General features: G+C 37.8%; 1 protein-coding gene across 1 annotated transcript; it reads right to left on the bottom strand.

Moving 5' to 3' along the window:
* Nucleotides 1-354: 354 nt before the first annotated feature.
* LOC140154854 (uncharacterized protein C56G2.4-like) lies at nt 355-26,739 on the bottom strand. Its single transcript, XM_072177502.1, has 9 exons — nt 25,903-26,739; nt 24,362-24,640; nt 21,184-21,425; nt 20,708-20,894; nt 7,238-7,333; nt 6,290-6,410; nt 4,881-5,005; nt 1,405-1,675; nt 355-897 (listed from the first exon to the last, which is right to left on the bottom strand). The coding sequence occupies exons 1-9, from the start codon at nt 25,955-25,957 to the stop codon at nt 642-644; spliced, it is 1,632 nt and encodes a 543-aa protein (XP_072033603.1). The 5' UTR covers nt 25,958-26,739; the 3' UTR covers nt 355-641.
* Nucleotides 26,740-27,521: the final 782 nt, after the last annotated feature.

The raw sequence follows: 27,521 nt of genomic DNA on the forward strand, positions 1-27,521 counted from the left end.
TCGCCCTCTTCGGGCGCAACAAATGTCCAAGTACAATCTATACTTATCTCCCTCTAAATTGCAATGCTCCCATCAACAAATTTGGCCACTTGAGTGCACATGCCTTCCTCAGGGTGCGTTTGGGGGCCTCCAAATCTTGGCCTGGCCCTGAGCCCCAAAAAAGGTAAATCCGGCCCTAGGCCCCCTCATCTCTGTTCATGATGTTTGGAACTCTCTTTCTTATCCATGGATTATTTGTTGCGGCGAGCCCTCAGTTTTCATCAATTTTATTATTATAATGTACTACATGTACTTGTATTGTAAAAATAGTGTGTTGTATTATTAGGTTTAGTTGGTCTATTTATCATGATTTATTGTTTTGTATTTTGTGATATAGGCCTATATAGCACAAAATAGTAATAAAGCAAAATAAAAGTTAACTATTATTGCAACGATATTTATAGTATTGGTGATTGTTATTCGCCTTCAAACTAATGAAAAAACACCTGCCGTCAATAGCAAAAATAACCACGATAGTTGCTATAACTTCGAAACATTTTCAAATCAATACCGTTTTCACCCATGTTATCATGAACCATTTTAGGCTACAGTGATGCTTTAATTTGATTTAGGAATAGTTATAGTTTATGTAGCCATGGCATCTAAGTAACAATAACAAACACAAACAATACAAAAACAACCATTTCCATAACGATCCTTGTGAAATGTTGTGAAGTCCCTTTAGATGTTGGGCAAGGGTTCTCATAGCCGGGTATCAGCGCACACACTTCTTCCTTTGGTTCCCCTTGCTCTACCTTCGTATAAGCCACATATGCGTCACTTGTCGCATTGTACCAGGTTGCTCCCAAAAATTGCAGCTGATTCTCACTGACGAAACGTTGAACTTCAAATAAGCATCTGTTTAAAAAAAAAAGAAAAAAACTTTTGTAAGGACTCGGGAATTTTAATTTCAATAATAAGGTCACAAGGTTCTAACTAAATATATACGCACCCTGCTATACTCTTCCCAGAAGTATGCTTCACTGCTAGCTCCAGTAAAAACAAGCCTTTTTACGGGAACTTTATAGCTCTTAATCCCCTTGCCGTTGAAGTCTTCGCAGAACACCATTTCGTATTAAACTGATATTTTTAAGTCATGATTACACACAAAAGTATATATTAAGCTTGACCTTTTGAACAAAAAATGATTTTCAATCCCTAATTATGAACAATGTGGCGTATTTTTCACCAAACCAAAAGAGATTTCCAATAATTGGTCTTTTAACTAGATGTTACATAACTTGTAATTTTGTACTGCATGAGAAAAATATAGAAACTATTGTTCTGTTTTTTATTATCATTATCATATTTATATATTTTCGAGGCTTCGTAAGTAATGATTAAAATCGTTTCAACTCATCTCACCTATCAGGAATTCCTTGGTTCTGGCAATCAGGTGTGTAATCATATGGATCTATATCCAGCAGGTTCTCTTGCTCATACAATAAAAATTGATATCTGTGAGTTTCCCCAGATGGAGGCATGGAGCCACGGTAAGATAGAACGATGTCACCTTGGTCAACTCTACCATTAGGAATGTTAGTCACCAACCAGTGAGCGAGTGGTTTTTCTCTGGTCCCAGTACCAGGATTGTTAGATATATCAGGATCGATCATCAGTAATGTATACAGCTCTCCTGGTAATATTAATAAAAAAATTAAAATCAGCTATTAAAACGTTTTGTAGCTTAAGGAGTTCAGCTCCTGTGGCACGGTTGTTTGATGGGATCATTTATTAGTTTTTCAAACAAAACATTATGTACAACCAAATTTTAGGCTTAAACAGCTAAATGTGATATCATGCTAATGTATCATTCTCAACTTTTATTTCCCCTCTTTTACAAAATTATTCACTTTCATATCATTTTTATAGCTTTTTTGGATATAAAATGTATTTATCAATGACAAAATTGGTGGCGCTATTTAGTTACTGGAAATTACTTTTTCAAGCTTTTAATACAGATAATTCCTTTTATTGTTTGATGAAATATGTTTATAAAATTTCCTTGTTGCTTGTTTCACCTATTCCAGCTGTTTTAATGGCAGTATTAATCACCTACCCCTTGCAAATAAAGAAATATGATTTAGGATAAATAGCGCCATCTATAGTTTGCATTTAGTCAAACAACCGTGGGGGAGGGTAAAATTGTTGGTTAAAATTTTTGTTGGTAAGCAAAAAGGGGAGCACATTTTGGCAAGCGATTTGTTTTGGCGCACATCAATGATGTAGGCAAGGAAATTAAAAGCTATTCAAACAGGGTGTATTCAGCTTGCCATAAAGGACCAGATGTGCGTAATACAGGTTTACGCCCATACCACTGACTACGAAGACGTAGAAGTAGAGGACATTGATAAAGCCATTAAAGACAACAAAGGCAAATACGCCATTGTTATGGGTGATCTCAATGCTAAGGTTGGAGAATGTACAAATGGAGAAGAATCAATCTTGGGCAAATTCGGAGTTGGAGATAAGAATAGACGAGGAGAAATGATCCTTGAGTTTGCCACAGAACAGAAACTCATGATAGACAACACATTCTTCAAACAAGACAAAAAGAGCTATTGGACATGGGAAAGTCCAAATGGAGTAACCAGGAATCAGATAGACTTTATATTATGCAGCCAAAAAGGAATTGTGAATAACTGTGAAGTTATCACCAAGGTAGACATTGCTAGCGGCCATAAAATGGTCAGGGCAACAATATGCATCAACACTAAATGGAAAGAAGCTAACATTATTTTACTTCACAAAAAAGGAGGACAAGGCAGACATCAAAAACTACCGCCCAATCAGCGTTCTATGTGTATAAGATATTCACGAAATTCATCCGAAGCAGATTAATAAAAGCTACGTTAGACCAAAATCAGCCCAGAGAGCAAGCAGGTTTTAGGGGAAGATTCTCAACCACAGATCACTTACAGGCAATAAATTAACTGATTGAAAAATCAAATGAATACCAGCTCGATTTATGTCTTGGTTTTATAGACTACCAGAAAGCATTTGACTCCATAGAGCATACGGATATGTTTGATGCATTGAGGAAGATCGGAATAAATGAGAGTTAGTTACATCTGCATCCTAGAAGATATATACACAGATGCCATCGGCAAAATACACATAGATAATGATGTTTCCAAGGAGGTGAGAATAGAGAGAGGAATGAGACAGGGAGATACATTATCACCAAAGATTTTCACCGCAGCACTGGAAGAGGTTTTCAAAAAGTCCAACCTAGAATTAACATTGACGGGGAGATGTTAACAGATCTTAGATTTGCAGATGATGTTGCCCTAGCAACAACATCGGTGAAGGACACGGAAGATTATGTTTGTGTAAATCACGCTTACAGCACATTATATATTATTGTCAAAGGTCAATTAAATAAATAAGTGCTGGTATCATATTTTAGTTCCTATCAGAAACCTTGTTGACTCGTCAATGACTGTGGTGTTTCTAGATGTCGACAGTGTGGCTGGGACATGGCCAAAAGTATCGACCAAGAGGAAGGCAAACCCACGCGTTGGCGCAAAGAAGCCAATTAGATCAGGAGCAGGGGAATTTTTTTTTAAACGAAGGGCATAAACATTGGACAGAATATATGACCACATCATTTCAATTCGGCAACCTTATCTCATGGTTGTTTGATGTAATGTAAAACTGTGCCATTTTAAATAAAAGTTGAACAATGATGGCGCTATTTATCTTAAATCTTGTTTGCATCTTTAGGGGTACACACTTGTTAAATGGTATTAGAACATCATAAAAATACTAACAAATGAAAAAAATTCTATCGTGAAATGTAATGAATAAGTCATATTATTTGGCCAATTTAAATTTAAAATATATGCAAATAGCTCCTTCAATTTGCACAGTGTACAGTTCACCACAAAAAGCAGAAAAGCAAAATGAATAATTTGATATAAAAATGAAAATCTACTAGTATCTCATAAATCATAGCTTCAAAATATATGTGTATTGGTGTGATAGCTGATGTTGGTATTGGCCAGATCTAGAATTTAACATTATATAATTGAATATATGAATACAAAAGTCCATACTTAAACCAAATTGAGTTAAGCATGGGAAAGTGTTCCTTTACATAGGCCTGTCATATGTATGAAAGAACAACTCAAATTCATCCTCTGTGTCTATTGAGCATGTGAAAAATAGCATGTATGAAAGAATCACCCAATTCCATGATTTGAGTCTTGTAACACATTGATTAAAATCCAGTATGTATAAAAGTCCACTTGTAACACATTCATTGCTAGAGAGTGACTTTTGAAAAAAAATGGATTTAATAAAGGAAAGTGTGTGGTTTATATTACATGGCAGAATGCTTATCAACATTATACATACCTGTGCGCTTTATTTTGTATTATCTTACTAGTGGTAATCTCATTCTAACATTGTTGTCTTTGTATATGATTCAAAAAACCACCTAAATGAACCCCACGAAGTCCCTGAAATGCTAATCGTCATACCTAATACAGGTTAATCCACTCATTTGCACGTAAAACTTACCATATTGACCAGGTAAATCTAACTGAAGGAATTAAAATGATACACAGGTTTTTCTCTCAAAATCACTTCCCATGGACTTAAGTGGCTTTTGTATTCATGTATTCAATTGTTTTGTTCGAAAAATTAATAAATGATCATTCAAACAACCGTGATCTGGCGACGTCATCACAGCCACCAAGGACTGCCGACTTCTAGAAACACTACATGCATTGGTAAGTGAACAATGCGTCAGGATTATTTAAATATATCGAGTGAGTATTTTATTCTTTCGGATCTGTTACCAAAACTTATTTCACTCAAAATAGATTCCAACTTACCTCTAAAGTCTATTGGAAGAGGAGTCAGTTTCATCTTAAGAAGTGTGATAGATATGGGTTGGTCTTTGTTATCAAATGGAGTTACGGTGCCATCTCCTATTGGATCCAAAGAGTATGTTGCGTTCCTAGAAGTATAATTATAGCAAACCAAGTGACTACATCACACTAAAGATAACTATGAATACAATGAAGTGCTAACTTGGTCATTACTAATTTACTATTGAAAAGACAAATAGATGACGATGTTCGATTTCCAAAAAGCTTTAACCCATCTAACCGGAGGAACTCCGTGTTAAGTTATGGAGCGGAGTTACAGATGCCTTTCACTCGTCGAAACTTTAACAATGGCTTTAGTGAAAATTACATACACTGCGCACAAAAAGTATCAGCACACTAAACCATAGGCGTAGATCCCGGGGGGATGGGGGGATTTATCCCCCCCAATATTTTGTCAGGGGGGATGGTCCATACCCATACAATCATCCCCCCCCAATGGTGACGCCTAATAATGGGTTTCTGACCAAATTAACCTCATATTTGCCCATTTTAGCCCCCAAAGTGCAAATTTTCGCTTCAGTTTAGCTTCAAAATAGAATCAAAAAGCTTCGAAATACGCAGAATAAAATTACCCATCTAATTATTCTAATTGATCAAATTTGAAAGCCAGGAGCAAGTGGTGGCGTAGTCTATTGTAGTAGACCATTTTAATTTATCGTCCCTCTAATGGGGACCATGGGAAATCCACCAATCTTGTTCTGATCCAACAGCTAGCTATCCCCGGGGGCACTCCAACTTTGGAGGTGACGCGTATGTAGGGCTGTTAAGACCCCTTTTTCAGCATCGCTGTCACCCAAAGACCCCATATTTTTACGAACACATGTTCTGTCACCCGAAGACCCTATATTTTTTCATTTGATCTGTTACCCAAAGACCCTTACAAGTTCAATTTGAACAGCAACTGTCATTTATCACTTATTTTGTTACTTATTTTGAAAAAACAACGAAATTTGAAGCCATTTAGAACTAGAAATTCGATTTTCGAGGTTTCTGTGGCGCTGTTTCGGCTCTCACCCAAAGATCCCATTAAAAAAAAAAGGTAATGTTCTCACCCAATGACCCCATATTTTTTACATTTTGCTCTCACCAAATGCCAAAAATCATGCTCTCACCCAATGACCCCTTATTTTTTACATTTTGCTCTCACCGAATGCCCCTTAGTGAGAAAGTGCCAGCCCTACACCTATCCATTTAATATTGAAGTGCCCCCCCCCCAGCTATCCATGAGAAAAATGCCGTCGCTGGTGATGTGTTGTGTTTTATGGTATGAATTGTGTATCAAAAAGGGAATGCAAAGCAGTCTAGTGGTGACGTAGAGAGAAACATACTAATTAGTATATTATTGATCTTACTCATAAGAATAGTCATTGCAGCAAGTTGAAAAATTCATTCCCACTGAGAAGTAGTCTATATTCACACTGACAGTAAACGGGATATCGTTAGGTACGTGATAGAGGTCCACCTCACGTTCAGCTGTAGCAAAATTGATAAACAAAACAAAGAAACATAATCATATTATATTATATATATAAACGAACTTTACAATATACTGTAATTACAAAGACGTGCATATTTTACGAATGTTTTACCTTATTATATTGTATGGGAAAAACGTTTTGCATTTTTGTTTGCAATGTATATAATATAAAAGTAAGCCAAAAACTTTGGTAACAGTTATGTTCACCCCTTGCATATCCTAAACAAAGACAGATATGTCGTAATTGGAAGCAGCAGCCAATAGCCGCATCTTTTAGCTCGAATTTAAGACCTCATTTGTTAAAATTGTTCAAGAAATAAAGATATGACGATCCTAAAACCCAAGGAAGATGCCAATGAAAAAGTTGCAGTTTGCTACATTGCGTGCCCTATTGATTTGTACACAATGTGTTCACGAACAAGAGAACCAGGGCCGTGCTTCCATTGATTAACACGTTAAAATTAGCGTCGTGTTTTCATTGATTAGAACACAAAAGTGCAACTTTTGATTTCGTTTCTTTATTTAGGTTTTAGACCACCGTTTCTTTAATTTTCAACCAATTTCAACAAATAAGGTGTTAAATCAGAGCTAAAGGGTACAGGTATTGGCTGCTTGTTTTAAAGTTTTTAATTGTGACACATTTCTCTTTATATAGGATATACAGGGGTGAATACAACTGGTACCTTAATTTTTTGGCTTACTGTATATACATACTTGATTGAGTTAATAGCCCAAGTTTCAATTCGAAACAAAATAACATTTTCGCATAATCTGCAAAAGACAGTGCTTTATCTTTTAGCTGACTTGTTATATTCGAACTTACCTTCTTCCACGAACAATGGACAAATATTGACGAAAGGCTGTTTCTCAGAAATATATGGATCCGTGATCGACATTAGCCAGTTAATCGCAACAGGACCTGGGAAATTTAAATAATAATTTAATTGTAATCATTATACATGTATACCAAGTCAAAACCATAACTGTAAATAAATAAATAAACAAATAAATAAATAAATATATATATAAATAAATAAATAAATAAATAAATAAATAAATAAATAAAAAATAAAAAAAATAAACAAACAAACAAACAAACAAACAAACAAACAAACAAATAAATAAATAAATAAATAAATGAATAAATTTCAAAGTACGACCTCTGGAATGGCAGCCGTTACTCTGAGTTTCACGGCATACCCTCACTTTCGATCATTGGGTACCCGATCATCAGACGGATGATCCGTCTGATGTTAAATAAACAATAACTGCGCCGGTATGGCTAACTCCTAACAGTTACCCCCATTTTACACTTGGGTGGAGTGGAACAAACGAAATCAATTGCCTAGCTTGCCCAAGACATAACACGTTCGTCTTGATCGATGCTGACGGAACTCGAACAGTTACCCCCATTTTACACTTGGGTGGAGTGGACAAACGAAATCAATTGCCTAGCTTGCCCAAGGACATAACACGTTCGTCTTGATCGATGCTGACGGAACTCGAACCATTGCGTTCATGAGTTGAGTCGAACGCCCTATCCTTTCGGTCAATACCGTCAAAACTCGATAGTTAGCATATGTGCTTACTATCGAGTGTTTTTGAAAACATGAAATTGTACGAAAGTCCGGCGTTTTACCAACTGAGCTAATGGGGTTGAGACACACATTTGCAGGTTTACTTGTTCGTATATAACTATGTGTATCGATATGTGCTCAAAACCCTTTACACTTTTGTGGATGGAGCGTTTCATGTCTGCATGTTTTAAAAGCGCTCGATAGTAAGCACATAATTATGCTAGCTATCGAGTTTTTACGGTATGCTCTTATAAAGTGGGAATCATAACCAACAAGTTGAATACCACTAATTAGAGCTGGACTGTGCTTGAAAAAATAGAGGGGCTATTTTCTTGCATGGCATCTGAAAAAGGCGCTTAAAACCACTGAAAATACCAAGCTGTAAAGCCAAAAATTGGCATATTTTCTACCATTATTTTACAGTTTTGATGAAAAGTTCCCTCAAATACATTCGCTACACATCGATTTTCCCACTCGGCCGATATCCTATCTGGTCCTAAAAAGGAGGGCGTACTGTAAAATTGTGGACTTCAATATGAAATGGATATAGGTGTAGGGCTTGCACTTTCACAGTAAGGGGCATTCGGTGAGAGCAAAATGTAAAAAATATGGGGTCATTGGGGTGAGAACATGACCTTTTATTAACATGTTCAAATGGAACCTTTGGGTGAGTCCCAAAACAGTGCCACAGAAACCTCGAACATCTGAACATTGAATCATCTAGTTTTTTAATTTCATTATTTTTTGAAAATAAGTAACAAATCAGTGATAAAGAAAGTTGTTGTTTAAATGGAAAAATGGGGGGGGGGAGGGGTGCTGTGGGTGACAGCGACGCTGAAAAGGGGGTCTTAACAGCCCTATATACGCGTCACCTCCAAAGTGGGAGTGCCCCTGGACACTTCAGTGGTTTAAAACAAAAAAAGTCTCAGGTCATCATATTATTACACAGCCGTGACGTTAGTCACGGCTGTGTCTTTTTTCTTACAGGTTCTTTCTTTACACAGCCGTGACGTTAGTCACGGCTGTGTCTTTTTTCTTACAGGTTCTTCTTTCTTTCTTCTTTCTTCTTTCTTTCTGTCAACCATTACATTTGCTCTAGCACTCAAACGCTTACATCGATTTTGACCTAACTTGGTCACAATGATCATTGACCGTGCCCCTACATGTCACATGAAACTTGTGGGGTCAAATGTCACGCAGGGGTCATAGGGGTCAAAAACGTGATTTCAACTAAACATGCATCTTTTCCCACAACTTACGTATGACAGCGACGCCACTTACACACATGAATTGTTATTAACCAGTGTCCATGTGGTGTACACAAATTTGGGGTCAAAGGTCATTAAGGGGTCACTTCCGGTATAAAACGAAATACCTTCAAAAAAATTTATTAGCTAAGAAAAACATAGGAGTGTGATGGTATGTTCATACATGAATTGTGCTTACCCAATGTATATATGGTATTTTTTTTATTTAGGGTCAAAGGTCATTAAGGGGTCATTTCCGGTATAAAACGAAATACCTTTAAAATGCATCTTCTCCCACAAGTTACGTAGGACGGTGATGCCACTTGCACACATGCATTGTTATTACCAAGTGTCTATGGGGTGTACACAGATTTGGGGTCACAGGTCATTAAGGGGTCACTTCCGGTCTGAGACAAAAAACCTTCAAAATGCCCCTTCTGCCAAAAAAACATGGCAAAGTTATGCCGCGTGCACACATACATTGACATTAGCCAATGTCTATGGGGTTTTCATATATTTTAGGGTCAAAGGTCATTAAGGGGTCACAACACGGCTGTGTTCGTGGTCTTAGACCACAGCTAAGTCTAGATTTTTTTATGTCTGCACAAGACTTTCTGTCAACCCGCATTTTGGCTCTAGCTCCTGCTTACATTTCTCGATTGTGCCCAAATTTGCTCACAGGCATCACACCCCATGACCACACGTGTCACATGACCAACTTGAGGTCAAAGGTCATGCAAAGGTCATTAGGCCGAAAAATGTGTTTTCACTTCAAAATGCTTCTTCTTCTACACATTACATAATATAGGGTCATGCTTTGCACATATGCATTGGCTTTAGCCAGTGTCTATAAGTTGTACATGGAATTGGGATCAAAGGTCATTTAGGGGTCACTTTCGATGTCTGACCGAATACCTTCAAAATGCTTCTTTTCTCAAATTACACAGCGCAGGGATAAATGCATGGAGCATATATATTGGCTATAGCTAGTGTCTATGTGGTGTAAACATAATTGTGATCAAAGGTCATTTAGAGGTCATTTCAGTTAAAAGACTTATATCCATCTAATTCAACATGTATGCACAGCGTAGCAGCCGACAATCCTACACGTGGTAGCTCCCAATGGTCGAGGGCTTTATTTTTTTTGTCTGCACAAGACTTTCTGTCAACCCGCATTTTGGCTCTAGCTCCTGCTTACATTTCTCGATTGTGCCCAAATTTGCTCACAGGCATCACACCCCATGACCACACGTGTCACATGACCAACTTGAGGTCAAAGGTCATGCAAAGGTCATTAGGCCGAAAAATGTGTTTTCACTTCAAAATGCTTCTTCTTCTACACATTACATAATATAGGGTCATGCTTTGCACATATGCATTGGCTTTAGCCAGTGTCTATAAGTTGTACATGGAATTGGGATCAAAGGTCATTTAGGGGTCACTTTCGATGTCTGACCGAATACCTTCAAAATGCTTCTTTTCTCAAATTACACAGCGCAGGGATAAATGCATGGAGCATATATATTGGCTATAGCTAGTGTCTATGTGGTGTAAACATAATTGTGATCAAAGGTCATTTAGAGGTCATTTCAGTTAAAAGACTTATATCCATCTAATTCAACATGTATGCACAGCGTAGCAGCCGACAATCCTACACGTGGTAGCTCCCAATGGTCGAGGGCTTTATTTTTTATGTCTGCACAAGACTTTCTGTCAACCCGCATTTTGGCTCTAGCTCCTGCTTACATTTCTCGATTGTGCCCAAATTTGCTCACAGGCATCACACCCCATGACCACACGTGTCACATGACCAACTTGAGGTCAAAGGTCATGCAAAGGTCATTAGGCCGAAAAATGTGTTTTCACTTCAAAATGCTTCTTCTTCTACACATTACATAATATAGGGTCATGCTTTGCACATATGCATTGGCTTTAGCCAGTGTCTATAAGTTGTACATGGAATTGGGATCAAAGGTCATTTAGGGGTCACTTTCGATGTCTGACCGAATACCTTCAAAATGCTTCTTTTCTCAAATTACACAGCGCAGGGATAAATGCATGGAGCATATATATTGGCTATAGCTAGTGTCTATGTGGTGTAAACATAATTGTGATCAAAGGTCATTTAGAGGTCATTTCAGTTAAAAGACTTATATCCATCTAATTCAACATGTATGCACAGCGTAGCAGCCGACAATCCTACACGTGGTAGCTCCCAATGGTCGAGGGCTTTATTTTTTTATGTCTGCACAAGACTTTCTGTCAACCCGCATTTTGGCTCTAGCTCCTGCTTACATTTCTCGATTGTGCCCAAATTTGCTCACAGGCATCACACCCCATGACCACACGTGTCACATGACCAACTTGAGGTCAAAGGTCATGCAAAGGTCATTAGGCCGAAAAATGTGTTTTCACTTCAACATACTGCAGTTACTGTCCGTTTTCCTATACACAATACACAGTGCTCTCACCATTGAGCTGTGACCTCTACAAATCGTGCCACGTTAAAAGGATAGGCATTTGCCTAGTTAACGTCAATGTGTGAAAAATAACCGGCCAATATTAAAAGTACTCTCAAAAACTGCTAGCAAATATATTTCTCTAACATGACCTAAAATTACAGCTAGGTTAGATGTTCAGAAATATTCGTACTTTGGTAAAACAGTGAGTGAGGGCAAGGCATAGCTAGCCAAATCCCGTGTTAATTGAATGGAGATTTGACCGAAAATTTTGGTAAACGGACCGCTCACTTCTGAAGAATGCCACACGAAAACGGTACAAGCTACATTTAAAGTACTCTCTGTTCGATCATCATGATGAGTTTTTAAATAGTATGCCGAAATTTGGTACTGTAGGTAATTGACAAAGGGTCGTACTTCGCTGATGAGTAAGTGACAGTGAACATGAAAATCAGGGCCCATAACCCAAGTTAGTAGCTAGTTAGTGGAGACCGTCACGGGACTGATTATTGATTATTGAAGTGCCTTATTATTAGATACGCACGATTTAGGGCAAGAAAAAAAAACCGGGACACTTTTGGAGACATCATCATCATCATCATCATCATCATCATCATCATCATCATCATCATCATCATCATCATCGACATCATCATCATCATCACTTTCTACATTTTTTCTAAACAACATAGGGCCTACCGTTTTAATAAGATTTTTTTCTTGAAATGCATGTAACTATAATTATTGTTTAGAGCGTGATGAAATAAAACATCACGATTTTCATCACAAAACAAATATAATGCATAAGAAAAATTTTGTTTTAGAGCGTGATGATGAAATAAAACATCACGGTTTTCATCACGAAACAAAGTAATACATAAGAAATCGTTTGTTTTAAACCGTGATGAAATAAAACATCACGATTTTCATCACAAAACAAAGTAATAGGCCTACAAAAGAAATACATTTTTCGAGACTGATTAAATAAATCATCATGATTTTCATCACGGAACAAAGTAATACATAAGACATCGTTTGTTTGATTGCAATCAACCGCGACAGTTCGTCTCACACACATAACAATGCACTGCGATCAAATAGGTTGATGACAACATTTGATTGAATGGACTGCACTGCGCCATGATTACGTGCACCGGTTCAAATCCTTTGTTTGGAGCCAATCAATAATTTCACGTACAGCCTCTATGCAAATTAGAGTTTACACACGCTGCAGCTGGGGTAATCGACCGAAGCTGGTTGCCGTTAGTGATCGAATGCATGAGCTTATTTGCTTTATTGAATCGATTTACTGGATTAATTTCCTGTTAACTGGGTTTAATGCCACAAAGGTCGAATCGGGCTTGCCATGGACCATAAGTGCATCATGAAATGCTTCTTCTTCTACACATTACATAATATAGGGTCATGCTTTGCACATATGCATTGGCTTTAGCCAGTGTCTATAAGTTGTACATGGAATTGGGATCAAAGGTCATTTAGGGGTCACTTTCGATGTCTGACCGAATACCTTCAAAATGCTTCTTTTCTCAAATTACACAGCGCAGGGATAAATGCATGGAGCATATATATTGGCTATAGCTAGTGTCTATGTGGTGTAAACATAATTGTGATCAAAGGTCATTTAGAGGTCATTTCAGTTAAAAGACTTATATCCATCTAATTCAACATGTATGCACAGCGTAGCAGCCGACAATCCTACACGTGGTAGCTCCCAATGGTCGAGGGCTTTATTTTTTATGTCTGCACAAGACTTTCTGTCAACCCGCATTTTGGCTCTAGCTCCTGCTTACATTTCTCGATTGTGCCCAAATTTGCTCACAGGCATCACACCCCATGACCACACGTGTCACATGACCAACTTGAGGTCAAAGGTCATGCAAAGGTCATTAGGCCGAAAAATGTGTTTTCACTTCAAAATGCTTCTTCTTCTACACATTACATAATATAGGGTCATGCTTTGCACATATGCATTGGCTTTAGCCAGTGTCTATAAGTTGTACATGGAATTGGGATCAAAGGTCATTTAGGGGTCACTTTCGATGTCTGACCGAATACCTTCAAAATACTTCTTCAAAGTTTGTTTTGATAGTATTGATCAATACTTAAAATTACTTTAAAAATAACTGGCCTTTCGTTTAGTGACGTGCTAGCTCTCTCATTTAAGCGCTCGTTTATGTGGCATCAAGGAAATAATTCTCAAATCCGTGTAATTTCTTCTTTTTAAAAGAACTATTTCACGGGTTACACATTTAACTCGTAATGTTACAGTGATTAACTCCTTTCCCGGGACTCCTTTATCACCGCCTCTTCACATGATGTAGCTCATGTACCATGTTTATAGTTTTGTATGATGAAAGGCATCTCAGTTATAGGTTATGGGTACATGCCACAAAATAGCTTTCCATAGACTTTACGTGCAAAATAGGGGTCACGTTTTAGGCTATAAGTCGAGTTACGTCTTACTTTGAAATATATATTTGATATCATCTTAATCAGAACAAAATTCTGCATAACATAGGCCTATCTGAAAATGACACCATATTTTAGGTCTACTTTTTGAGGAAAATAGCGCCATATAAAAAGACCCGATTTTCCCGTGTTTACGTCCGACTGCTAACCGCGTTTTGACCTCGTGTGTTCATGCGCTCATCATCGTAAACATCACTCAAATTTTCGCGTTTTCTGTTCAAATTAGTAGAGATCACATTCACAAGTTTTAGCAAAATACGATTTGCAACACTAAAATTGTTAATATTGTACCGATTTTGCACCTTTTTTATGCAAAGTTGGGACTATAGTCGTGATAAACTTTTACCGGAAACCGCTTCACAGGCGGATTTAGTGGTATGAACCCTTATAATACGCACCATCGGGATTCAAAAATTGTATTCATCTATTGCTATATGGTACTTAATCCGATTATGACGTCACTTCTACGGCGAATGGGGATCTTGCCAAAGTATAAAGAATACAATTAATGTGAACAACTGTGTAGGCCTACGTTACTATACACTTTGTTACATACAGGAAAGCAAATGCATACGATCAGACACATTTCTGCATAATTATAAGAAGTTCTATAATGCACCATCTTCATGACTCACACCATAGATCCTGGAACTGTGCTAACACGTAGGGCGTAGGGCCTATATAATTTATGAGTAGGATCAACTTTGACTCCTTATATATTTAGGTAGTAAAATGAACTGAGATGTACACATGCTTAATCAAATTACACAACTTAAGGTGGTACGAAAGGCAAAATCAAGTTGCTCTGATTGAGATTAAAATAGACTTGTTGCAGAGAGATATGCAAAATAATCTTAATTCCAAAATTTGAGCCAAATCGGACAAACGGTTTTTTTTTATTGCTGTTGAAAGATTCTTTGTATTCTATTGTTTTTGCCAATATATTGATGAAGTTAATGAGGAAAATTGGCAAAATGTGCTTATTAATATTAATTTTTGCCAATATTTTCCCAATATTTTATGAATAAACCTTCATACTACTTTTACCTTTAAATTTTGACCTGAAACTTTGCCAATGTGTCTCTATGACCTAAACCTTTAACATGTGATTTTCCGCCCATTTAATTTGCATATTTGCATAATTAATTAGCTTTAAGTATAATGCTAATTAATTATGCAAATATGCAAATTAGATGGGCGGAAAATCACATGTTAATGTTTTAGGCCATAGAAACACATTGGCAAAGTTTCATGTCAAAATCATATAAAATAAAAGTAGTATGAAGGTTTATTCATAAGATATTGGTATAATATTGGCAAACATGAATATTCATGAGCACATTATGCCAATTTTCCTCATTAACTTCATCAATATATTGGCAAAAAAATAGAATACAAAGAAACTAAAAACATGTATATCTTGACAACCGTATGTCCGATTTCCTTCAAACAAAAACTATTTTGCTCAGTGTATTTAGCTTAACTTATTCAATCTATTCAAATGGTTCTAAATTCAGTTTCTGTTTTCCAGAAACATCGTTTCGAACCCCCTTAACACCGTATATTAAAACGAAATACCGTCATTTTTATTAGCCAGGAAAAACAAAGCACACGAATTGTTGAAAAACCCTCAAAATGCCCCTTTGACACAAAATAACATGGTGCCGCGTGACACATGCAGTGACATTAGGCAATGTCTACGGGGTTCCGGATGGGGTTATCATAGATTTTGAGGTCAAAGGTCATAAAGGGGTCACAACACGGCTGTGTTCGTGGGCTTAGACCACAGCTAAGTCTAGTTCTTACACAGCCGTGACGTTTAGTCACGGCTGTGTCTTTTTTCTTACAGGTTCTTTCTTTCTTTCTTTCTTTCTTCTTCTTCTTCTTCTTCTTTCTTCTGTCAACCATTACATTTGCTCTAGCACTCACATGCTTACATCGATTTTGACCTAACTTGGTCACAATGATCATTGACCGTGCCCCTACATGTCACATGAAACTTGTGGGGTCAAAGGTCACGCAGGGGTCATAGGGGTCAAAAACGTGATTTCAACTCAAATGCATCTTCTCCTACAAATTACGTAGGACAGTGACGCCACTTGCACACATCCATTGTTATTATCCAGTGTCTATATGGTGTACACAGATTTGGGGTCAAAGGTCATTAAAGGGTCACTTCCGGTATAAAACGAAATACTTTCAAATTATTTTATTAGCTAATGAAAACATAGGACAGTAACGGTATGTTCACATATGAGTTGCAGTTACCCAATGTATATGTTGTATTTTTTTGTTTGGGGTCAAAGGTCATTAAGGGGTCACTTCCGGAATAAAACGAAATACCTTTAAAAATGCATCTTCTCCCACAAATTACGTAGGACAGTGACACTACTTGCACACATGCATTGTTATTACCCAGTGTCAATGTGGTGTACACAGATTTGGGGTCAAAGGTCATTAAGGGGCCACTTCCGGTATAAATCGAAATATCTTCAAAAAATTATATTAGCTAAGAAAAACATAGGACAGTGATGGTATGTTCACACATGAATTGTTTTTAACCAATGTATATATGGTATTTTTTATTTGGGGTCAAAGGTCATTAAGGGGTCATTTCCGGTATAAAACGAAATACCTTTAAAATGCATCTTCTCCCACAAATTACGCAGGACAGTGATGCCACTTACACACATGCATTGTTATTACCCAGTGTCCATGGGGTGTACACAGATTTGGGGTCAAAGGTCATTAAAGGGTCACTTCCGGTCTGAGACGAAAAACATTCAAAATGTCCCTTCTGCCACAAATAACATGGCAAAGTAATGCCACGTGCACGCATACATTGACATTAGCCAATGCCTATGGGGTTTTCATATATATTGGGGCCAAAGGTCAGTAAGGGGTTACAACACGGCTGTGTTCGTGGTCTTAGACCACAGCTAAGTCTAGTTACACAGCCGTGACGTTAGTCACGGCTGTGTCTTTTTTCTTACAGGTTCTTCTTTCTTTCTTCTTTCTTCTTTCTTCTTTCTGTCAACCATTACATTTGCTCTAGCACTCACATGCTTACATCGATTTTGACCTAACTTGGTCACAATGATCATTGACCGTGCCCCTACATGTCACATGAAACGTGTGGGGTCAAAGGTCACGCAGGGGTCATAGGGGTCAAAAACGTGATTTCGACTCAAAATGCATCTTCTCCTACAAATTACGTAGGACAGTGACGCCACTTGCACACATGCATTGTTATTACCCAGTGTCTATAAGGTGTACACAGATTTGGGGTCAAGGGTCATTAAGGGGTCACTTCCGGTATAAAACGGAATACCTTCAATTTTTTTTTATTATCTAAGGAAAACATAGGACAATAACGGTATGTTCACATATGAGTTGCAGTTATCCAACGTATATGTGGTATTTTTTTATTTGGGGTCAAAGGTCATTAAGGGGTCACTTCCGGTATAAAACGAAATACCTTTAAGATGCATCTTCTCCCACAAATTACGTAGGAGAGTGACACCACTTGCACACATGCATTGTTATTACCCAGTGTCAATGTGGTGTACACAGATTTGGGGTCAAAGGTCATTAAGGGGTCACTTCCGGTATAAATCGAAATACTTTCAAAAAAGTTTATTCGCTAAGAAAAACATAGGAGAGTGATGGTATGTTCAAACATGAATTGTGTTTTCCCAATGTATATATGGTATTTTTTTATTTGGGGTCATAGGTCATTAAGGGTCATTTCCGGTTTGAGACAAAAACTTTCAAAATGCCCTTCTGCCACAAATGACATGGCAAAGTGATGCCACGTACACACATACATTGACATTAGCCAATGTCTATGGGGTTTTCATATATTTTGGGGTCAAAGGTCATTAAGGGGTAACAACACAGCTGTGTTCGTGGTCTTAGACCACAGCTAAGTCTAGTTCTTCTTTCTTCTTTCTGTCAACCATTACATTTGCTCTAGCACTCACATGTTTACATCGATTTTCACCTAACTTGGTCACAATGACCATTGATTGTGCCCCTACATGTCACATAAAAATTGTGGTGTCAAAGGTCAAGCAAGGGTCATAGGGGTCAAAAATGTGATTTCAACTCAAAATGCATCTTCTCCTACAAATTACGTAGGAGAGTGACGCCACTTGCACACATGCATTGTAATTACCCAGTGTCTATATGGTGTACACATATTTGGGGTCAAAGGTCATTAAGAGGTCACTTCCGGTATAAAACGAAAAACCTTCAAAATTTTTTATTAGCTAAGTAAAACATAGCACAGTAACGGTATGTTCACATATGATCTGCAGTCACACAATGTATATGTGGTATTTTTTTTTATTTGGGGTCAAAGCTCATTAAGGGGTCACTTCCGGTATAAAACGAAATACCTTTAAAATGCATCTTCTTCCACAAATTGTGTGGGACAGAGACGCCACTTGCACACATGCATTGTTATTAGCCAGTGTCTATGGGGTGTACACAGATTTGGGGTCAAAGGTCATTAAGGGGTCACTTCCGGTATAAAACGAAATACCTTCAAAAAATTTTATTAGCTAAATTAAACATGGGACAGTAACGGTATGTTCACACATGATCTGCAGTCACCCAATGTATATGTGGTATTTTTTATTTGGGGTCAAATCTCATTAAGGGGTCACTTCCGGTATAAAACGAAATACCTTTAAAATGCATCTTCTTCCACAGATTATGTAGGACAGTGACGCCACTTGCACACATGCATTGTTATTACCCAGTGTCTATGGGGTGTACACAGATTTGGGGTCAAAGGTCATTAAGGGGTCACTTCCGGTAAAAACGAAATATCTTTAAAAAAATTTATAAGCTACGTAAAACATGGGACAGTAACGGTATGTTCACACGTGATCTGCAGTCACCCAGTGTATATGTGGTATTTTTTTATTTGGGGTCAAATCTCATTAAGGGGTCACTTCCGGTATAAAACGAAATACCTTTAAAATGCATCTTCTTCCACAGATTCTGTAGGACAGTGACGCCACTTGCACACATGCATCGTTATTACCCAGTGTCTATGGGGTGTACACAGATTTGGGGTCAAAGGTCATTAAGGGGTCACTTCCGGTAAAAAACGAAATATCTTTAAAAAATTTTATAAGCTACGTAAAACATGGGACAGTAACGGTATGTTCACACGTGATCTGCAGTCACCCAGTGTATATGTGGAATTTTTTATTTGGGGTCAAATGTCATTTAGGGTCACTTCCGGTCTGAAAAACCTTCAAAATGCCCTTCTGCCACAAATAACATGGCAAAGTGATGCCACGTGCACACATACATTGACATTAGCCAATGTCTATGGGGTTTTCATATATTTTGGAGTCAAAGGTCATTAAAGGGTCACAACACGGCTGTGTTCGTGGTCTTAGACCACAGCTAAGTCTAGTTCTTCTTCTTTCTTCTGTCAACCTTTACATTTGCTCTAGCACTCACATGCTTATATCGATTTTGACCTAATTTGGTCACAATGATTATTGACAGTGCCCCTACATGTCACATGAAACTCATGGGGTCAAAGGTCATGCAGAGGTCATAGGGGTCAAAAACGTGATTTCAACTAAAAATGCATCTTCTCCCACATCTTATGTAGGACAGCAGCCTCACTTGCACACATGCATTGTTATTACCCAGTGTCTATGTGGTGTACACAGATTTGGGGTCAAAGGTTATTAAGGGGTCACTTCCGGTATAAAACGAAAAACCTTCACAAATTTGTATTAGCTAAGTAAAATTTAGCACAGTAACGGTATGTTCACATATGATCTGCAGTCGCCCAATGTATATGTGGTATTTTTCTTTAATTGGGGTCAAAGCTCATTAAGGGGTCACTTCCGGTATAAAAAGAAATACCTTTAAAGTGCATCTTCTTCCACAGATTCTGTAGGACAGTGACGCCACTTGCACACATGCATTGTTATTACCCAGTGTCTATGGGGTGTACACAGATTTGGGGTCAAAGGTCATTAAGGGGTCACTTCCGGTATAAAACGAAAACCTTCAAAAAATGCTTATTTGCCAAGAAAAACATAGGACAGTAACGGTATGTTCACACATGAATTGTGGTTACCCAATTCATATGTGGTATTTTTTATTTGGGGTCAAATGTCATTAAGGGTTACTTCCGGTCTGAGACACCTTCAAAATGCCCCTTCTGCCACAAGTAACATGGCAAAGTGATGCCACGTGCACACATGCGTTGACATTAGCCAATGTCTATGGGCGTTTTCATATATTTTGGGGTCAAAGGTCATTAAGGGGTCACAACACGGCTGTGTTCGTGGTCTTAGACCACAGCTAAGTCTAGTGTTGAATTTGTGGTCATTTGGGGATTCAATCTTCTACTCACAATTGATAACAATGTCTTTTTGCACTGTGCGAGTTCCATGTATGGAAAGATCGTTCATGAAATTACTTGAAAACTGCGTTATAAAGAATTAGAATGAGCACATTTTGTAAAGGTTAGATTGTTTACCTTGTAAGTTTTGATCTGCAGCAAAATCACTAATGTTGAAGAAACCACTACCTGAAGGGTCGTTGAAATAATCTGTCCAATATTGGGTCAGCTCCATGTTTGTTTGATTTTGTCGAAACAACATGAAAATGTATGGATTTTGCGGATCGTTCCTGTAATACAGTGGTCCATGATATGCGTCAATCGCCTAGAAACAAATGAGTGAATGAGTCGATTTAAACATGACCAAATTAACAAAGGTACAAACTGAATAAATAAAAAGGTAGATAAATAAACTAAAAGTAACGAAGCAAAACGTGTGGAAGGGTCCATTATGGTTCGCCACGCACAGCAAAACTCTCGCATCACATATCTAGTGTACGGGGTGTGTGTGTATAATTATGATGTCTTAAATAAATTTGGTGCCGAAATTTCATTTTAGGGTAGTGTATCATATAATGTGCTATATTTAAAACAAATATTAACAGAAATAATACCTCTCCATTTGCAATATCAAATGAATCACCGGGTATATTAATATATACCCCATGCAAAAAGATAAAACCAACATCTTGGATAACTAGAGTGTAATGTGCACTTGTGTCTGCAAGTCCTTGGACTGAGGCACTGAAGCCATGAGATGTTTGCCACGGTGTCAATGGGTCCGGGTCTATTGGATCCAAGCGGTGATCTTCTTCTATATCTGATGTGTATATATGGCCACAGCCTTCATATGTACCTATCATAAACGTAAGGTAACAACATGTAAGTAGATACAAACGTTATCAAACGTGATATGTAATTATAACATTTCAGACAACCGGCCGTTTCTTTGCAAAACAGTATTACACAAATGTGATGCGATCAAGCAAAATCAGTCGGAAATATTGATTTTGGTGATATAGCCAAACAAAGGAAATATTTCCTTTTGATATCTATTGTTTTGAAAACTATTTAATTGCCCTATGGAACTGTTGTTCAATTATGGGTGGCACTATATTCACGGTTTTTAATAACTTTGCGAATCGTTCACCGGGTCTTCATCAGACTGCACAGAGACTTGACTGATGGTTTAGTTACGTGATGGTAATCGGCGAGTTTCACGGTGGGGTCCCAGGCTGGGACCCCACCGTGGTGTAGTGGTGTAGTATGCCGTGGTGTAGTATTGATGCACAAGACCACAACAACAATGGCACTCGGTGTAGACATAATCGTAGTAAATACTACTAACCTTAGTGTAGACAAAAAACGGAGTCCCCTTCTTATTGAGTGCTGGCTGCTCAGCTCTTTCCCGGATGGCTTCTTTCACTCCCCTCTCAAACCACCTCTCCTCCTTGTCGAGGATTATGATATCGTCGGCATTGAAACGAAAACCAGGACTCTGCAGTCTTCACCCTCTCTGGCCACCAATTCAATGCCGACGACACTATAATCTTCGACAAGGAGGACAGGTGGTTTGAGAGGGGAGTGAAAGAAGCCATCCGGTTAAGAGCTGAGCAGCCAGCTCTCAATAAGAAGGGGACTCCGTTTTTTGTCTACACTAAGGTTAGTAGTATTTACTACGATTATGTCTACACCGAGTGCCATTGTTGTTGTGGTCTTGTGCATCAATACTACACCACGGCATCTCATCACTCTGCAGTATAGTAGAGAGGCCACATCGGTTTATCTGCTCTAGCATGTCTAGTTAAGGTTTTCGTGCATTTAGACAAAGGTGCCAGCCGGGTTAAAAATAACCATAAGAGTCTTATCTGCTTTCTGATTTACCCTTGCTGGCATTTCTGAAAAGTGACGGAAGCTGAGATATTTGGGTTGACAAATGCAGTTTTTGTGATTTTTTTAAACCAAAAATGCCAATTATAAAAACAGAGCCAAGTTAAACAAATTTGGGGAAGATGTCAAAGCATTCTCTGTTGACTTTGTTGCGCATAATGATAAAAAGCTTTGTCAAGTTATGGAAGACTGTACTCTCCAAGTTTTCTTCTCAGCGCTTTAACTAACCTTGGATCAACACGTCTGTGAAGAACCTTTCGAGACGTAAGAAAGGAGCTTTTAGAACAGTCAAGAGAACCAAATCTCCAACTGATTGACAGTACTACAAGGAGCTGAAGAAACTTGACCAGGCAGAATGTCGCAAAAGGTACCATTTTAACAACATGATAGGTGAGAACTTTAGTTCAAACTCCAAGAAGTTTTGGCGATACATCAAGAGCAAGAAGTGCGACAATTCAGGTGTGGCACCTCTCTGTGTTTACCTGTGAGGATACAGATAATCTTCCTGACCTGGGACCAAGCCCCTATCCAGAGCTACCTGACATTCAAGTTCACGTTTGTGGGTTTTGAAAGACCTTAATCCTCACAAAACAGTTGGTCCGGATGGCATAACATGACTTTTAACTGAGGTTACAGATGAGATTGCACCTGCACTTGCACTGGCACATCTTTTTCAAGCAACCCTGAATCAAGATTGCATACAAGCCGTTTGGAAGGAGGGATTGATAACACATGTCTTTAAGAAAGATCGTAGCACTGCATCAAACTACAGGCCCATCTCCCTGACATCAATATGCTGCCAAATTCAGGAGCACACCATCCATAGTGACATCATGGTCCATTTAGATACACACAAGATCTTATCAGATGACCAACATGGTTATCGCAAGCGCCGCTCCTGTGAGACTCAGTTCATACTTACTCTGAACGACCTTGAAAAGAGATTAAACTCCAAGCAGCAGATTGATGCAGTACTACTTGACTTTTCCACGGGCTTTTCCAAGGCTTTTGACAAGGCCTTTTCTCAACACCGCCTACTTCTGAAACTGTATTTATACGGTATCCGTGGCCAAGTATTACACTGGATCAGAGACTTTCTCACTGTCCGCACCTGCGTGTCCTAGTTGAGGGTCAATCTTCAACCACTTCAAGTGTTACCTCTGGCATACCACAGGGCACTCTGCTTTTTTCTTCTTTTTTTTTGGTCTTTATTAATGACCTCCCTTCAATGGCTTCATCTACTACCAGAATGTTTGCAGGTGATTGCCTTATGTATCGCTATCGCACCATTCATGATACTTCTGATGCTACAGCCTTGCAAGCGAACTAGAACAACTTACAGCAGTCGGAACAGGACTTGCTGATGGATTTCAACCCGAGGTCAAATAATCCTCCTCTCCTTGGATTATCATTTAGGTATAGGACTCTTCCTTTTCAGAGAAGAGCAGGTACACATGGCAGGGCAACTATTCGATTATATTTCTAATTGTTCATACTGCATACGCTCTTAGAAAAAACGGTTCTTAGTAGAACCTGAACTGGTTCTTGTCCTGTGTGTGGAACCTTAAACGTTTCTATAAAGAACTGACAAGAAAAGGTTTCTGGAAAGCTTAGAAATAACCATTTTTAAAAGAACTGAAAAGGGTTCTGTAAAGGCCCGGAACTATTTTGGTTCTTTTTTTTCAATATTCAAGAACCCCTTTCTTTTGAGGGTTCTACATACAGGACAGCCCAGAACCCTTTTTCTTTAAGAGTGTAGGGTACTATGAAAATTTCACCAAAAAGGCATAAATTGGCCTTTAGATTACTACATATTGAAGTCATAACGCACTCGGGCACACTCTCCAGGCTGACTCTCCGTAGAATTCCATAATTAGTTATAGAAAAACGTTTTAAACTTACCTGGTTTTTCATGAATAGTAACGTCCATATAGTGTTCGATTGTCAATACATCAAAGGTACCCTTAAAGAATAAACGATCTGCCATCGAAACTGGTGTTGGGTCCAAGTTTACACACTCGATAGTATACTCAGGAACGGGGCAATTTGCAGGATAGTCGGTTCCAAACCAAAACGCACTTTCATTTACCATAGTATCTCGTATTGACTGGAGACAAGCTGCTAACCCATCTTCGCTTTCACGGCTTTCTGAAGAGCAGACGCTCTGCGCATTACCACAATCTGTGAAAGTAATACACTGTCAATTTTTGCAAAAATAAAACTCGGGTCAAAATTTGACCAGACAATGTGTGCATATTACACTTTATTTACCACGAAAATTATCAACATTTTGCCCCGTTTTGAGTCGGTGCATTCATTTAATTGACAGTAAATTTGATATATCATGCCCAGAGAATTTTAACAACCACAATTACACATAAAACATGTTAATTTCGATAATATTGTGCATGAATATAACTACCCAGGAATCACACAACGTTTAACAGAAAAGGTTTAAAATGTCGGGTTATATAAAGTGTATAAAAACGTTTTAATGACATTCATCAAACATTTGAAAACGTGATGCAAAACATTCTACCAGAATGTTATTTAACTGTTGACAAAAATTTTGCAAAACTGTTTGCCCAAAATAGGCATATTTTACACACAAAAAACGTATTCATGATCTATATTTAACCCGACATTTAAGAAAATTTGGGGTTTTTGTTGTTGTTGTTGTTGTTGTAGGCAAAGGAAAAATTGAGAATAGTGACCATAAAGGCATTGGCCACTTAATTGTTTTAATTGAAGCACACAAAACTAAAGGGTTGAAAATTATGTCAAATAACAAAAAAGCTGCTTCACCCCGGCTTCACCCCCAACAAAAACCACTACTTTTTAACAAAGGAAATTAAGCACAGAATTAGGATTGTAATCTAATTTAATGTTCGTCTTAAAATTACCCAAAACACATTTATGCAGAAATGTCACTCTGTATTAAAAGAAATGGCTAAATGGAAGCAATGGAAGTAATTTATATTTAGGTTTCAGCTCGTGGACATAATTTAAAAGTCATTTTATACAGATGGACCCCATGCAAATCGATGTTGGATGTTGGTATCCATGGTTGAAGGATTGCCGGACGTTTATTTTTTTCTGCAACAATATTGGGCCGCAATACACCTAACTTTTAGGGTTAGAGGTTAGGGGTTAGGGTTAGGGGTTAGAGGTTAGGGTTAAGGTTCACGCGTATTGCGGCCCATTATGGTTGCAGAAAATAAATACGCTTGCCGGATCAGCCATGCCAACCAAACCAAAGCGGAAACAATTTGGAAACCACAGACAGCTACAGACTATTTTAAGCCAACATTGTAAGCTTAACAACTTTGCATGGAACCATATGCAATGGCAAACGTATTGTCCGATTTAATAATATGATGAATCATGGTGATGTAACTATTATGAACGCGAATCATCCTGACAAATTAAATCGTTAAACTTACCCACATAATAACTTAACATACAAATCACTACCAATGCAGTAATACGGAGTTCCATCTTTCAATGATTGAAATCGCGAATGAAAATCACAACTCTAAACCATGAGCGTTATCATATGGAATGTTGAATTCAGACCGTGATCTTAAGTAACTCAAGCAACTAGATATATATAAGCTTATAGGCGCACTGTGTGTGTTTAAGTTGAGCAAACACGGCGTCATATCATGTAAACTAAACATAATGATACGATAGAAGTGATAGAATTAGGTAACATAGGACTAACACTCATACTGGATTACATCATAGATCGTCAAAAAACAAGTTGACGATCTACATGGTGTCCCAAAATGATCTATACCGGGAAATTCGATTTTTTTTAAAGGTATGTATTAGCTAATAGTATTATTTTACATTCTAAGTGCTACATATATTTAGATTTCTTGGGAATTTTAGATTTTTAAAATTGGAGTTTCTAAAAAATAGGAGTTATAGGATATTGCGTACAACCTTAACTCAAGAACAACACTGTAAATCCTTAGGTGCAACACTTTTAATGCCTTTTGGCCACCATTTTGCAATTCACAGTGAAAAATATGATAAATAATATACAATTTTTAGCGTAACATTACACATATTATGTGTCATAGGGCCTACGTCTTTTACGTTTTTCACCACTTATACCCCATTTACATTGGGCGAAAGTCGTAATCGAATTCACTAAAGTCGTAATCGACTTAATTCGTATCATACGTGTAAACAGGTACAGTCGTAATTAATCGTAATTCAAAAGTCGTAATTCCAATGATGACTTGTATTATCATTCATTTCAAGTGAATTCGAATAAGTCGTCATTAATTACGACTTTTCGCTAATGTAAACGAACATGTTGTTGAATTCGTATTTACCTGCCGTAACCACTAGTAACAAACGAATTCGATATTCGTGAATGCGAATTTGGAATCGAATCAGCCGATGTAGTGTAAACACCCACCAAACGAATTAATCTGATGTCGTAATTCAAAATACAGCTTAAGTCGATTGTCACTTTTGCCCAATGTAAACGGGGTATTAGATAAATAAATGCATCTGAATCTGTATTATCTGTGTACTAAATACAAGGCACAAATGTCAGTGCAGGTATTGCACCCCTTAGCCGTAGTCAATTATTATATATCCCATTTATCTAAGCATTATGCCTATTTAGCCAACCGTAGCTAGCTGAAAGTTATGACAAAAATAGATTGCCATACGCGGCAAAGTTAATGCAGAATCTTAGAGCATTGCAATACAGGGTGTATCAAAATTAAGTATACAGTTTGAAAAATGCCGCTAGATTAAAAAGTGTGAGGTCTGTGGTCATAATTCTCTAGTTGATAACTTAATCAATATCTTCTCCTCCTATAACTGAGAAATCACTGGCGTGTGACCAATAATAAGGATTTGGTGGCTACTTTTGTGAGCCGAGTACAAAAAAGCAGTTGCGCGAAGTCAATAAAAATCAAAACAACATACAAATCACAAAAAAAGTCTCACCACTTTCTTTACTGTTTACAGTTATTGACAGTTTTAGTCTTGGTCTTCCACATGCCCACAATTCTTCTGTATGCAGATTTCGGCTCTT

This window comes from Amphiura filiformis, chromosome 6 (assembly GCF_039555335.1).
Source record: "Amphiura filiformis chromosome 6, Afil_fr2py, whole genome shotgun sequence".
Lineage (NCBI taxonomy): Eukaryota > Metazoa > Echinodermata > Ophiuroidea > Amphilepidida > Amphiuridae > Amphiura > Amphiura filiformis.